This window comes from Pteropus vampyrus, unplaced genomic scaffold (genome assembly GCF_000151845.1).
Source record: "Pteropus vampyrus isolate Shadow unplaced genomic scaffold, Pvam_2.0 Scaffold1000002128, whole genome shotgun sequence".
Classification (NCBI taxonomy): domain Eukaryota; kingdom Metazoa; phylum Chordata; class Mammalia; order Chiroptera; family Pteropodidae; genus Pteropus; species Pteropus vampyrus.
In genome coordinates this window covers 1-13,062 of record NW_011916530.1, presented here as the reverse complement: position 1 = coordinate 13,062, position 13,062 = coordinate 1, and the positions used below count along the sequence as shown (strand labels likewise).

The 13,062-nt window shown below is 60.9% G+C and overlaps 2 protein-coding genes and 3 non-coding genes across 5 annotated transcripts; 1 reads left to right on the top strand and 4 right to left on the bottom strand.

The window, feature by feature from the left end:
• Positions 1–2,004: 2,004 nt before the first annotated feature.
• On the bottom strand, positions 2,005–5,952 carry LOC105311218 (CENPB DNA-binding domain-containing protein 1-like). The gene is given in 5 exon segments (XM_023526986.1): positions 2,005–2,133; positions 2,136–2,191; positions 2,194–2,526; positions 3,327–3,387; positions 5,902–5,952. Coding segments are annotated over 5 exon segments (630 nt in total).
• Positions 5,953–6,731: 779 nt separating this feature from the next.
• Positions 6,732–8,640, top strand: LOC111735491 (translation initiation factor IF-2-like; the record flags this gene model as incomplete). Its single annotated transcript, XM_023526985.1, has 3 exons — positions 6,732–6,769; positions 7,537–7,813; positions 7,908–8,640. Coding segments are annotated over exons 1-3 (1,048 nt in total), but the record flags the coding sequence as incomplete, so codon positions are not given.
• Positions 8,333–8,451, bottom strand: LOC111735493. The gene has a single exon (XR_002778809.1). It is a non-coding gene; the product is annotated as a 5S ribosomal RNA (ribosomal RNA).
• A 546-nt stretch (positions 8,641–9,186) lies between the features above and the next one.
• On the bottom strand, positions 9,187–9,305 carry LOC111735494. Its single transcript, XR_002778810.1, has one exon. It is a non-coding gene; the product is annotated as a 5S ribosomal RNA (ribosomal RNA).
• Positions 9,306–10,841: 1,536 nt separating this feature from the next.
• LOC111735492 lies at positions 10,842–10,960 on the bottom strand. The gene has a single exon (XR_002778808.1). It is a non-coding gene; the product is annotated as a 5S ribosomal RNA (ribosomal RNA).
• Between the last annotated feature and the right edge of the window lie 2,102 nt (positions 10,961–13,062).

The following is a 13,062-nucleotide window of genomic DNA, read 5'->3' as shown; positions in this document are numbered from 1 at the left end:
CGACCCTGCAGGCCTCCTTCTGTGGGGTGTCAATGGCCCCCGGTCCTCCTGCGTGGGAGCCAGGGCCTTGTGTCCAAATGCCACCACTGCCTGGAATGAGCCCGTGTCCGTGGGAAGAAGCGTCAGAGGGGCAGGGCAGGGGTCCAACGGAAACTGGTGCAGAAAGTGGGCGGGATGAAGGGAACAGAGAAGAGACAAGAAGGGAGAGAGAATGAGCACCCAAGTCTGGCCAGGGGACGCCCGGTCACGAGGACACCCAGCACTGGGGCCGGAGGCCTGGCGAGCTCACTGCCTCACTCACTGCCACAGGCTGAAGTCTCTCCCTCTCCCCGGTCAGGTGGGCACTGCACCACTCTGAAGGGCAGGACAGGATGACGAGAAGCACCCAGGGCCCTGGAGCAGCGGAGCTGGGAGGTGTGTGTCCAGGCCCTGCTCCCACCACCCCACTGGGGATCCCTGAATCTCTTTGGGGCCTGAGCCCAGCGGAAGGAAGACAGGCCCAGAAGATAAGCAGAGCCCCTCTCCTAACTGGTGGGCCCCCCTCCGGACATGGGGAGAGTGCGGTGCAGTGAGCACAGGTGCCAGGAGCAGGTGTCCGGGTACGGCACTGCCAGCTTGGCCTTCTGGTGGCTCCCATTAGGAAACCCAGTTTGCTTTGCCCCAAAGGACCCAGGACACAATAATCACACTCAAGGATCCACCGAGGCTCTTAAAACCATGTATTCGAGTTCACGTGAGATAAATTATTTACTGGTTAAAAAAAAAAAAAACATCTGGAGAATTAATATGATGAACTGGAAACATTTGGCCCACGTGAAAGGCTGAGACGATGGGACCCCACCCCCCACTCTCTGGGCCCTCTCTTCCGCCTGAGCAGTTCCCCATAGCAGCTGACCATGTTGCTGACACCACGGCAGACTCTGAGGCTGCGCTCCAGGTTGGGGTCGTTGGGGTCGTTGATCTGCAGGCCAGCATCGAAGTGTGCCAGGGCCTTGGACAGGTGCCTGGACGTGAGCTGGCGGGGGCGTTGGGGAGCCATCCTCGCCCTCCTCCCCGGCGGCCCCACTCCTGCTCCAGCGCCAGCGCCATCAGCTCCTCGTTGGCCAGGTCTGACCCGCAGCTCTGCAGCAGCGCCACCCCATCTGCCTCCGCCACCTCCGTGAAACCTGCGCCCCGCGCCAGCTCCACGATGTCCCGCCGGATCTGTGAGAGGGTTTCCACATGTGCGCCGCCGGCGCGCTGCTGGACACCCTCAGGCCACAGCACCCTCCACCCGCGGTTCAGCGTGGCAGGCAGGACCTCCTCCCACGCCTCGGAGATGTTGCGCACCGCGTCCGGGATGCTGTAGTCCTGGCACAAGGCCGGGACCGCCGAGGGCTCACATGAGCCTTCCGCCTGCGTCGCCAACGGGCGGAAGACCCTCCGCAGGTCATGCACCTTGAAGGTGGCGACGACATCCCGGTTCAGGGGCTGGAGGAGGGCCGTGCTGTTCTTGGGCAGGTGCTCCACGCGCACGTGGTCGGAGAGGTCGTCCAGATTCCCGGGATGGCCTGGCGCGCTGTCGAGGATGAGCAGCGCCCTGTGCGGGAGGCCGTTCTGGGCACAGTACTGCTCCACGCCAGGCAGAAGTGCACGAACCACTCCTGGAAGAGGCTCGTGGTCACCCAGGCGTCCTTGTGCGAGCGCCAGAGCACCGGCAGGCTGGGCGCGGAGAAGCCCTTGAGCGCGCGCGGATTCTCCGACGGGTTCACCAGCAGTGGCTTCAGCTTGAAGTCGCCAGCCGCGTTGCCACCGAGCAGCAGGGTCAGGAGATCTCGGGCAGCTCTGAACCCGGGGGCTGACTTGTCCTCTGTGGGCAGGAACGTCCTGTCGGGCAGTCGCTTCCAGAAAAGCCCCATCTCACCAACGTCGAACACCTGCCAGGCAGTGGAGCCGCCCTCCTGGATCACCCTGCGCAGCAGCGCCGTGTCCTTGTGCGCCTGCTCCGCGCTGGCCCCCAGGGCCTCACCGCTCGCCCACGGGCTGTGCGGGCTGTGGCGCGCCTTGAAAGGGGCGAACCACGCGACTGGCCCCAAAGGGCTCAGACTGGGCGCCCTCGCCCTGCTCCCGCCTGAGGTCCTTGGACAGGCTGCGGGCTTCTCCTGGATGAGCACCACGCTGACGGGCACGTCGCGCTTGTTCTGGTCCTCATCCACACGCTCAGCTGCTGCTCCATGTTCTCCATCACCAGGCTGCGGCTGCGCGTCGACCTGGTGGCCGCCTGCGGGGTGGCTGCGCAGGAACGCGCACGGATCTTGTCCTTGTTGTCACGGATGGTGGCCACAGTGGACGTGGACAGCCCCAGTGCCCGGCCGATCCTGCTGAGCTTCTCTCCGGCCTCCAAGCGCCACCGCACCTCCGGCTTCACCTGCAGGCTGATGGCCTTGCGGTCCCGCTTGGCGCCTCCGCACTTGGCCTTGTGGCTGCTGCTCTGCCGCTTCTTCGGACCCCAGACGGCAGGGGGCCGCTGGGTCCACACTGCTCTCTCTGGACATCACGAATGAACATTTGCGTTCCCACCCCGTGCTCGCTGATTTCAGCGCCACTGAGGCCCCGGGCCCCACCCGCTGTGAAATGGGAAAAAGTTTACCAGTGGGGGGTGCACGCGGGCTCCTGTAAAACTGGGAAAGATGTTCAGGGCCACATCTGCCAGAGCTCACTTCCCACTGGACGAAGTCTGGCCTGTGAACTAAACAAACTTCACCCCCAGGAATGCAGCGAGCCTCTGAAAGCCCACTGGCCACACCGTACCAAGTCACCCGTCGCTTGCTTCCTGAATGATCCAGGGTGGATCGATACACGATCTGATCAGACCAAACAGAGAAATAAGAAATGACCAGGTGAGTGCGAGCAGGGGAGAAGGTGACGACACAGACAGGCTGGGTTCAGGGACTTGCAGCGACTGTACACAAACCAAGCTCTGAGCGTCCAGGTGGCCAGGTGAAAGGGGACGAGCTGCTTCCCAGCAACAGAAAATACGCTTTTATGGACCCGAGCTTGCGAAGACCTTGAGCGATGTAGTTAAGGGTCTCAGGACCCATGATTTTTGTTTTGTTCTCTTGCTGACAGTAAGACGCACATGGTAAAATATGCCAAATGGGGCCAGAGGCAGCCAAGAAGATCCGCTCCCCCCGCGGCAGACCGAGCACCTCCCTGCTTCCAGGAACAGAACTTGTCTGAGTTTGGCTTTGTACTTGATGTGTGATCAGAGTTTCACAGTAAAGTAGCTCAAGACTTGCCAACATGCCAGCGACTCACAGGACACCTGCTGAGCCTGGCTTGGGTACCTCTGGGCAGAGCCACTGTAGGGGTTCCCAGCTCTTGCAGTGTCTCGGGAAACCCCAAGACCTGCAATCGGGGCAGGGAAGGCAGGGTGTGACCCAGCCTCCCCACTCAGCTGCTGGGAGAGCCCTGGCCACACTCCTTGGTTGATCTGCCCTCCTCGCCATGTATACTCTAATCGTCTCCTCCTGGGGAAGCCCCTGGGTTACCTGCCAAGCCCACACGCACCAAAATGCTCTGTGACAGAGAAAACTTATGGTCCCTGTCTCATGGAAAGAGCCATCCCTGCGGAGGCTGCATGTGCAGAAGGCCAAGAGGCCACCTGCTTCAAGGAAACCCTGAGGGGAATGGGAGCAGAGCACTTGGCTGTGAACGCTCTGGCTCCCGTCCCTGGTCAAAAGGAACCACCACACGGGGATACCACGAGGACTGCAGGTGAACTGGCCGCCGAAGTGCGCAGCACACAGCTCATCCAAGACGCCTCGGGGCTAACTCCTGAGGATTCTGCTCCTTCCTGCTTTCTCAATTTGAAATGAAACTTCTGGACTACATCAGACACTTCTCCCCATTAACTTTTCTGCCTGGGTTGGTCATAGGGGTCCGTGGATACTCACTCAAACTTAAGTAAACTAAGTCTCACAGAGGTGATCACACAGCTAATAAGTGACAGAATCAGAGTGTGGACACAGGGGCTTCCAATGCCACAATTCTACCAGAACCCCTCTAATCCAAGAGGCCACGGGGATCCATCCTGAGCCCTCTCTTCCTTCCTGCTTTTTGAATTTGATATCAGAGCTCTGGACTGGAGCAGACACCTCCCTCTCCTTCACCTTTCTGCCTGGGCTGCTCGTCATGGTTCCTGTACACTCATTCAGAATTCAGAAAACTGAGTCTCATACACGTGATCGCACAGCTAATAAGTGACAGAGTCACATATAGCCCAACAGGTGTCTGAAGTTTCCCAAACTGACCTCTTCTACCAGGCGAAGGATGCCATTTTGGCTTCCTCCTAGACAAGGAAGGAAGGGCACATGGGACGATGGAAGGGCGGCCCAAAGCATCACTGGGCACACTGCCTGTGGGTGGCCCTGATGTCTGCAGGAGGATACAGAAAGGAATTAACACATTTTCTGTTCCAGGGAGCTCAATGGGACCCTGAGTGCTTGTCAAACGTATGTACCCAACTACCCGCAGAGGACTGAACCTTCCCCACAAAGCCCCAGGGCCTGACAAGCCTGTGTATTTGCCGCAAGTGAGCAATTCCTCAAAAGTCTGCACTTTTGGCTCAAAATGGACATGAACTGAGTGGGTAATGCCAGAGCTCCCATATATATATGTGCACAGGTCTTTAGGGAAGGCAGGCCGTTCCAAGCACATCCGCCTTCCCGGAGGGTGGACACAGGGGGTCCCAGAGCCACAATGAGACAGTGTCCCAGCTCATCCAAGAGGCCCCGGGGCTCCTTCCCTAGGACTCTGCTCCTTCCCGCTTTCTCAGTTTGAAAAGAAACTTGTGGACTAGAGCAGTCACCTATTCGCGGTCACTTTTCTTCCTGGGATGGTCGTGGGCATCCGTGGATGCTCATTCAAAAATAAGTAAACTAAGTCTCAGAGAGGAGATCACATGCCTAATAAGTGACAGAATCAGAGTATGGACATAGGGGCTTCCAGAGCTACCATGCGACCTGGTCCCTGCTCATCAAAGAGGCCCGAGACCCCGGCTGTGCCCCCGCCTCCCCGTATTCTGTCCTAGCTGCTGCTCAGTACCCAGAGACCTTGGCTTTGAACCAAGACCCCAGACACCCCATCTCAGAACCCAGAGGTCTCAGGTCGCTATACAGGAGTCGGCACCCGGCCAGCCCTGATGTCACCGACAGCAGCCTCAGGGTCCCCCCAGGCAGCGGACCATGCTCTGAGAAACCCCTGTCCACCATACCGCCAGAGACTTCCTGTGCAGAATCTCTACGCCGACCCCACAGGCTGCTCACTACCACCCCACAGTTCCCCCATCACGCTGCTTTAGAGTATGGGAGTTTTCCTTAAGCCTGAACCCCAACCTGTCCCCCAATCACAGACATGCCCAGAAATGCACATGGGTGCCAACGACAGCCCCCCCCTCTCAATTCTCACATCTCCTCCCTCCACCCCTGCTCTGCAGTCAAAAGCTGAGGGACCCCAAGGGCAAATGTTTCTTTACAAAACTCACAGCCCCTCCCATCATGCGATGCCTGGGGGAGCAGGAGGGGCCGGGGCCTCACAGGCCTGAGACCCCAGGAGCACCAACCTCGCCCCCAGCCACATCTGAAGGCGGGGAGGGCACAGAGGGACAATGCTCCCTCTCCAAGGTCACGACCGCGTGTCCAGTCGGCTCATGGATTCCTGCAAAGGCCTGCAGACGGCTGTGTCTGTTTCGGCCACATTGGCGCCTGGTGGCCAGCCCTGCGTTCTGTGACAGCGGGCATGGGCGTGGAGGGCCGTGAGGAGCCTGAAGCTGCGCGCAGCTCCGGGGCCTATTTGCTGCCCTCGGACCACCCCGGCGGACTACGGGGCAGGCGAGGGAGAGCTGTGGAGTCCCGGGCTCACCTTTGACCAGTCCCCAGCCCCCAGCATTGGCCAGGCATCTCTCAGGGCCATCGCGTTCCACGGGGGTGAACTGCTGCGGCTGCGGGACGCATGAAAGGGCTCAGGCCCCTCCCTCTGTCCCTGCCCCCTAAATCCCACTGCAACTTCTGAACCTAAGGACCTCGGTAAAAATAAGGGCTGACACTTACATGAAATGACTTTGTATCTACACCGAAACCCTCGGTGTAGATACATCCACAGGTTACTGAGAAGCTGAAGTACTAAGAGGCAGGGTAGAAACTGCTGCGTGTTCAAACCCGGCTCCTCCTGCAACCGCCTGTGAGAATGAGGCAATTGGGCACACGTGGTGGGGGGAGGAGCCGGGTTTGAACACGGGGCAATTTAAGACCAGAGCAGGTGCTCTTAACCAGCGTCCTCTGCCGCCGCCCCGCACCCCCGCTCCCTTTCCATACAATGGTCTTGAAATACTCTGCACCTGACCCCAAGAAAAAAGTCAGGATGGTGGGGACAGAGGCTTCTGATGCTTCACGCTGCCCTGTCCTTCTCCAGGGCTGAGGAAAGACGCTCACGGACTTGGAGCCACCCCAAGGAGTTCCATGGAACCCTGAGTGCTTGTCAAACGTCTGTCCCAAGGACGCGCAGAAGATTGAACATTCCCCACAAAGCCCCAGGGCCTGGGAAGCTTGTGCATTTGCCGTAAGTGATAAATTTCTCCGACACCGGCCACAGCAGCAGACAGCACTTCGCCCCGAGACCTCTCCCTCCGCCCCTTGCCCTCCGCCCTTGGGGCTCGGCCCCTCGGAGCCCAGGAAGGGAAGGGCCCAGAGTGGATGGACGAAACAGCCCAGGGCAGGCTGCAGGAGAGCAGGTGAGGGCTAGAGAGGCAGCGGGGCGCGCGGCCGTTTTATTCCGGAAATGTCCACCAGATGGCAGCAAAGTAACTTTGTACTATTTCCTACACTGTGGTGTCGTTCCCGAAATGGCCATGAGACGGCAGCAGGAAATAAATTTTAATGATGGGTATACCTGTGTGTTATTTTCAAAACACCTACGAGATGGCAGCGGAGGAAAAAGCCTTCATAATGACATGCCCTGGGGGTTCTTTTCAAAATGAACATGAAAGCACAGCAGAAATGACTTTGAGTACCACTGTCATGTTATTCCCAAACGTCCCACCAGATGGCAGCAGAGAACGCAGATTCATAATGACCTACGCTTGACGACCGACGTTCAGGTGTTATTCCCAAAATGCCCACGAGAGGGCAGCAGAGGAGAACGAATCACGTCTCAGGACCTAAACTCTGGTGCTGTTCCCCAAATGCACGCGAGATGAGATGGCAGCCGAGAAGAGTGTCCCCTGCCTTAAGGGCTCTGCCCACCATTCCAATGAGAGTCCAGACCCTTGCTACTTAGCTCTCTCTAAAATCGCTCCCGTCCTTTCCATATGTCTTCCCAGCCCGGGCCACGGCCCCGGTCCCTCCTCTGTCCCTCCCGCCTCGGCCGGGTCCCCTCCCCGTATCCCCGCTCACTGGCCCCTCCTTCCTCCTCCTCTTGTCCCCGCCCTCTGTCCCGCCCCACCCCGCCCCTGTCCCCGCCCCGACTTGACTGGCAACCGGACTCCTCTACACCGGCCAGAGCCGCAGCGGGGTCCGGAGCGGCAGCCATCGCCGCGGCCGGCCTGATCGAGCGCTCGCCTCTGCTGCTCGCGTCCCGCTCGGGGGGCGTCACCCCCACTGTGCCGCGGCGCTGCACGGAGCGGGCCCCAGAGGTGATGCGGCGCAGACCCCTCGCCGGGCAGAGGCTCCCGCGCTCAGAGCCCTCGAGCGACGCGCGCAGGACTTCGGGGTCCTGGAGAGCGCGCCCGCCTCGCACCTTCATCCCGGGCCGAGGCCGGTTCCCCGCCATGCCGAAGGTCTGGGTCGGGCTCTCGCATGGCGGGACGACCCAGCCCCGTCCCCCACTCCACCCCCCGAACGCGAGCCTCACCGCTCTTGGCCTCTCGGCAGGAGTCCGACCCGGGCGCGGCCCGCCAGCCTCTCGGCCACCTGGGCACCGAGGCGGGGGCGGCTTTACCACGTCCCGGCCGGGCCCTGAACCACACCCACCCCTCGCCTGCGCTCCGCGCTGTGGCCGAGCCCGACCTGCCCCGAACCACGCGGAGACAGCGGCCACACCACCAGACAACACTTCGCTGCGAGACCTCAACCTCCGCCCAGCGCCCTCCGCCCTTGGGGCTCGGCCCCTCGGAGCCCAGGAAGGGAAGGGCCCGGAGCGGAGAGAGGAAACAGCCCAGGGCTGGCGGCAGGAGAGCATGTGGAGGCGGGCGGTGGCGAGGGGCGCACGGCCATTCGTGCGACCCCCGAGACAGCGAGAGAGCGAGCAGGGTCCAGGGGCGTGCAGGGGAGGGCGGCAAAAAGGAGGGGCGGCAAAAAGCCTACAGCACCCGGTATTCCCAGGCGGTCTCCCATCCAAGTACTAACCAGGCCCGACCCTGCTTAGCTTCCGAGATCAGACGAGATCGGGCGCGTTCAGGGTGGTGTGGCCGTAGACGCGAGAAGATGTCGCCTGCCGCCCCAAGAGCTCGAGCCTGGCCTCCGGGTCGCCGGAGACGTCCGCGCCTGCACCGCACCTACTGGAGGGGGGTTTGGGGGTTCCGCCGGCGAGGCAGCGGCGAGCGAGCGCCAGACGCGCTAAGGCACCGGGGGCCTTGGCCAGTTGGAAGCAGTGTCGAAGGTCTCCGTAGGCGCTCTCGCATCCCGGGACTGCCCAGGCCCCTGGCCGCTCGCCTCCCCAGTCTTGGCCGCTGGGCAGGACCCCGACCCGGGCGTGGCCCGCCATCCTCTCGGCCAACTGGGCACCTAGGCAGGTGGGACCCTGCCAATCCTGGCCGGCCCTGACCCAGACCCAGCCCTCCCCTGCGCTTCCCGCCGTGGCCGAGCCCGACCTGCCCCAAACCACACGGAGCCACCGGTGACACCGCCAGGCAACGCTTTGGCCCGAGACCTCGCCCTCCGCCCAGTGCCCTCTGCCCTTGGGGCTCGGCCCCGCGGTGCTCAGGAAGGCAGGGCCCGAAACATTCAGAGGAAACAGCCCACGGCTCTCTACATGAGAGCAGGTGAGGGCGGTCGAGGCCGGTCAAGGGCGCGGGGCGCGCGGCCGTGGGGGCAGCCCTGGGCTCCGGCGTTTGCCCAGGACCCCCGAGACAGCGTGCGAGCGAGCGAGCAGTGCCCGGGGGCGTCCAGGGGCACCCTGGCTGGAGGAAGGCAAAAGGAGGGGGCGGCAAAAAGCCTACAGCACCCGGTATTCCCAGGCGGTCTCCCATCCAAGTACTGACCAGGCCCGACCCTGCTTAGCTTCCGAGATCAGACGAGATCGGGCGCGTGCAGGGTGGTATGGCCGTAGACGCGAGAAGCCGTCGCCTGGCGCCTCAAGAGCTCGAGCCTGACCTCCCGGTTGCCAGAGACCTCCGCGCCTGCACCGCACCTCCTCGGGGATTTGCAGGGATTCCGCGGGTGAGGCGGCGGCGAGCGAGCGCCAGCCTCGCTAGGGCACCGCGGGCCTTGGCCGGTTCCCAGCCGTGCGGAGGTCTGGGTGGGCGCTCTCGCATCCTGCGACTGCCCAGGCCCCAGGCAGCCCTTCTCTCCAGTCTTGGCCGCTTGGCAGGACCCCGACCCGGGCGTGGCCCGCCATCCTCTGGGCCACCTGCGCTCCTAGGCATCTGCGGCCGGCTAAGTCTGGGCTCCGGCGCTGACCCAGACGCACTCCTCACGTGCGCTCCCGCCCCCCAGCCGTGCCCGACCTGCCCAAACGCACACAGAGCCCCCGGCCACACCCCGAGACATCGCTTCGGACGGACGCAGCCCTCGCCCTGCACCGGGACCAGGGACCCGCCCAGTCCGCTGCCCCTCGACTTCACATCGACTCTCTCCATCAAGAGAGACAGAGGGACAAAGAAACCAGAGACAGAGCGAGTGACAGGGAGGGAAGGAGAAAGGAGGACACAGGTCCCCAGGGCGGGAGTCCCAATGAGAGCCACGAAGGAGGGGACCGGGACGGGGTCGCCGGGGAAGGGGAGGGCCGCGGGAACTGGCTGTGGTCAGACACAGAGAGACAGTGAGGAGGAAAGTGACCGAGACGGAGAGAGAGACGAGAGAGGAGAGGCCGTGCCCGCCCACAGAGAGCGGGACGGGGCACGCAGACGAGTGCACCGACGCACAGAGCCGGACCCCGACTGTGACCCCGAGAGCCTGCGGCCGCCCTGAAGAGGCCGCTTCCACAGCAGAGGGTGGTCGTGCCGGGGCCGGGCTCGGGCGGGGAGGCGGTTCATGCCCTGTGCCCCGTGCCCTGGGACAAGCCGGGGGCTCAGGGAATCTTGTGCTCAGAGTCCTTCCAGGGGTCCCGCCAAGGAAAGGAAAGACGCACGGGCTCCCTGGAGTCGGGGTGGGGGGGGGCGGGGCGTTAGCTGCGACCTGTCGCGAGCGAGAGGGGCTCTCGTGCGTCTCCGCCTCTCTGACGCAGCGCGTCGGTCCCGGCTGTGCGGGGCGGCCTCGCGCCTGGTCAGAGGGCACCTGGCTGCCCCGTGAGAAGGGCGAGGAGAAGCGTGAGGCCTCGGGCGGGGCGGGCAGTGGCGGCCAGTCCCGCGTCGTGGGGATGCGTGCGCACTCCCGCCATGTGTCAGAGACGGCGGTCCTTAGGGCTCGGCCCCGCGGACACCAGGAAGGTAACGGCCCGGAGAGGAGAGAGAAAACAGTCCAGGACTGGCTGGCTGCAGGAGAGCAGGTGGAAACCGGCGAGGGCGCGGGGCGCCCGGCCGTGCGGGCAGCCCTTGGGCTCGGGCGGCTGCCGGGGACCCCCGAGACAGCGAATGAGCGAGCGAGCAGGGTCCAGGGGTGTGCAGGGGCACCCTGGCTGGAGGGTGGCAAAAGGAGGGCGCGGCAAAAAGCCTACAGCACCCGGTATTCCCAGGCGGTCTCCCATCCAAGTACTGACCAGGCCCGACCCTGCTTAGCTTCCGAGATCAGACGAGATCGGGCGCGTTCAGGGTGGTATGGCCGTAGACGGGAGAGGATGTCGCCTGCCGCCCCAAGAGCTCGAGCCTGGGCGCCTGCACCCCACTTGGCGGGGCGGGGTTGAGGGGGTTGCGGCAGCCAGACGGTGGCCAGCGAGCGCCAGCCGCGCTAAGTCTCGGGGTGCCTTGGCCCGTTCCCGGCCGTGCCAGAGGTCTGGGTGGGCGCTCTCGCTTCCCGGTACTGTCCAGCAAAAAAATAACTTCTCATGATGACATACACTCATCAGTTATTCCCAAGATACACACTAGATGGCTACAAATAATAACTTTTCATGGTAGCATACATTCGTGTGTTACTCGAATGATGCCCAGAGATGACAGCACAGAATAACTTCTGAAGACATACACTTGGATGCTATTCCCAAAATGTCCACCAGATGGCGGCAGAAAATAAATTTTTCTAATGCCATACACAAGGGCGTTATTTTCAAAATGCCCACGAGATGGCAGCAGTGAATAATTTTTTTTTATTACTTCCATTCTGATGTTATTCCAAGAGCTTCTTGGGTGCTCAGAATAGAGTCGAGGGTGGCAGGTTCCCTGTGGGGGAGTGTCTGAGCCCCAGACAGGCACCGAGCTGACTTCTGGCTTCACTACCTACTAGCTCTGAGTGACTTCAGGCAAAGAAATGGAAACTCAGTCTCCTCATCTGGAAGATGGAGATCACGGTTCCCTCTCAGGGGACTGTGAGGGCTCAGTGAGGTGGTGACGTCAGCTCCTGCCCAACATGTGATGAGCACTCCCTCTCCCTCTTCCCTTTAGTCGTTTCTCCACCTTCTATGGGCCACATAAATCAAAATTTAGCAAATAGTGTCCATTTAGCAGAATGAGCTCTCCTACTGGCGTCCGAATAGCCAAAGTTCCCCTAAGTGCTGATTGGCATCTGTGCCACCTTTGTCCTCGGGGCAGCACTAACCACAGTCCTCTCCGGTCTTCGTGCCCCTGATCATCTCCACCCTCGCGGTCTCTGCCTCGGCTCAGGCCAGCGCCACCTCTCACCAGTCTTCTCACTGGTCTCCCTGCTTCCTGTCCCTTTCCCGTCCAGTCCAACCTCCACACCGGACCAGCGTGGTGTTTCTAAATTAGGGGCCTAATCCTGTCACCTCCTGTGCGCAGAACTACCAACAGCTTTTCCTCATCCTAGAGAATAGTCTCTATCGTCGGCACAGTGCAGAGAATCTTCATCTGGCCCATTTCGCTCCTGGTCTCATTTCCCATCATAACACCCCAACTCGGTGGCCTGGTACCCTGACTGGCAGCACTCACCTCTCTGGGTGGATGGCTGGTGGGGGCTTTCAGAGATAGAGGCACCAGCACTAAGACTGAGCCTGAATCCAGGCACTTTAACAAAACACAGACTTTAGTAATAAGTCAATATGTGTTCATTAATTGTAACAATTATATAAAAAGTAAGGAGAGAAAAGAAATTAAAAGTAAAAAAAACCCTATTGCATCAAACTGGAAACATAGAGGAAATGAGTGATTTCCTAGTGAAACTACACATTAATGAAATGGACTCTAAATTAAGGAAAATAGGAACAGGCCACTGAGCCATCCAGGGACCTCCTCCCCCTGCTGGCTCTCCTCCGCTTGTTCTGGGGTATCCTTCTCCCGGGACAGGGAAGGAGCAGGGACAGAGCTGTGGGGCAGCTCCCCTAAGATCTGGCCTGGCCCAGTGTCCTCATCTCCCCCGCTGGCCACACCCAGTTAGGACGCCATGCTGAGGGGGTCTCAGGGATTATTGATTCTGCTGTGTCAGCTAGGACTCTTTTTATTACAAGGAACTGGACACACTTATGGAAGTAAAATAAATTAATAATTTCTAAATAGTAGAAATAAAGAGACGTCAGAAACATGGCGGAGTGAGAGACGTCCCCAGGTCGCTCCCCTTGAAACAACAATAAATTGAACATCTAAAAATCAACAAAAAAACCCCAACCTGCACACAAGCATGTCTGAGCGTGATATCTGCGCATAAGAGCTACCACGGGTCAGGACCCTGGGAGTCAGGCGGTGGACTGGGAGAAACAAAGAAGCCGCCTCCCGCACCCGGAGCTCGGGAAACGGGGGTGGCGGGAAGGGAGAACGTTGCA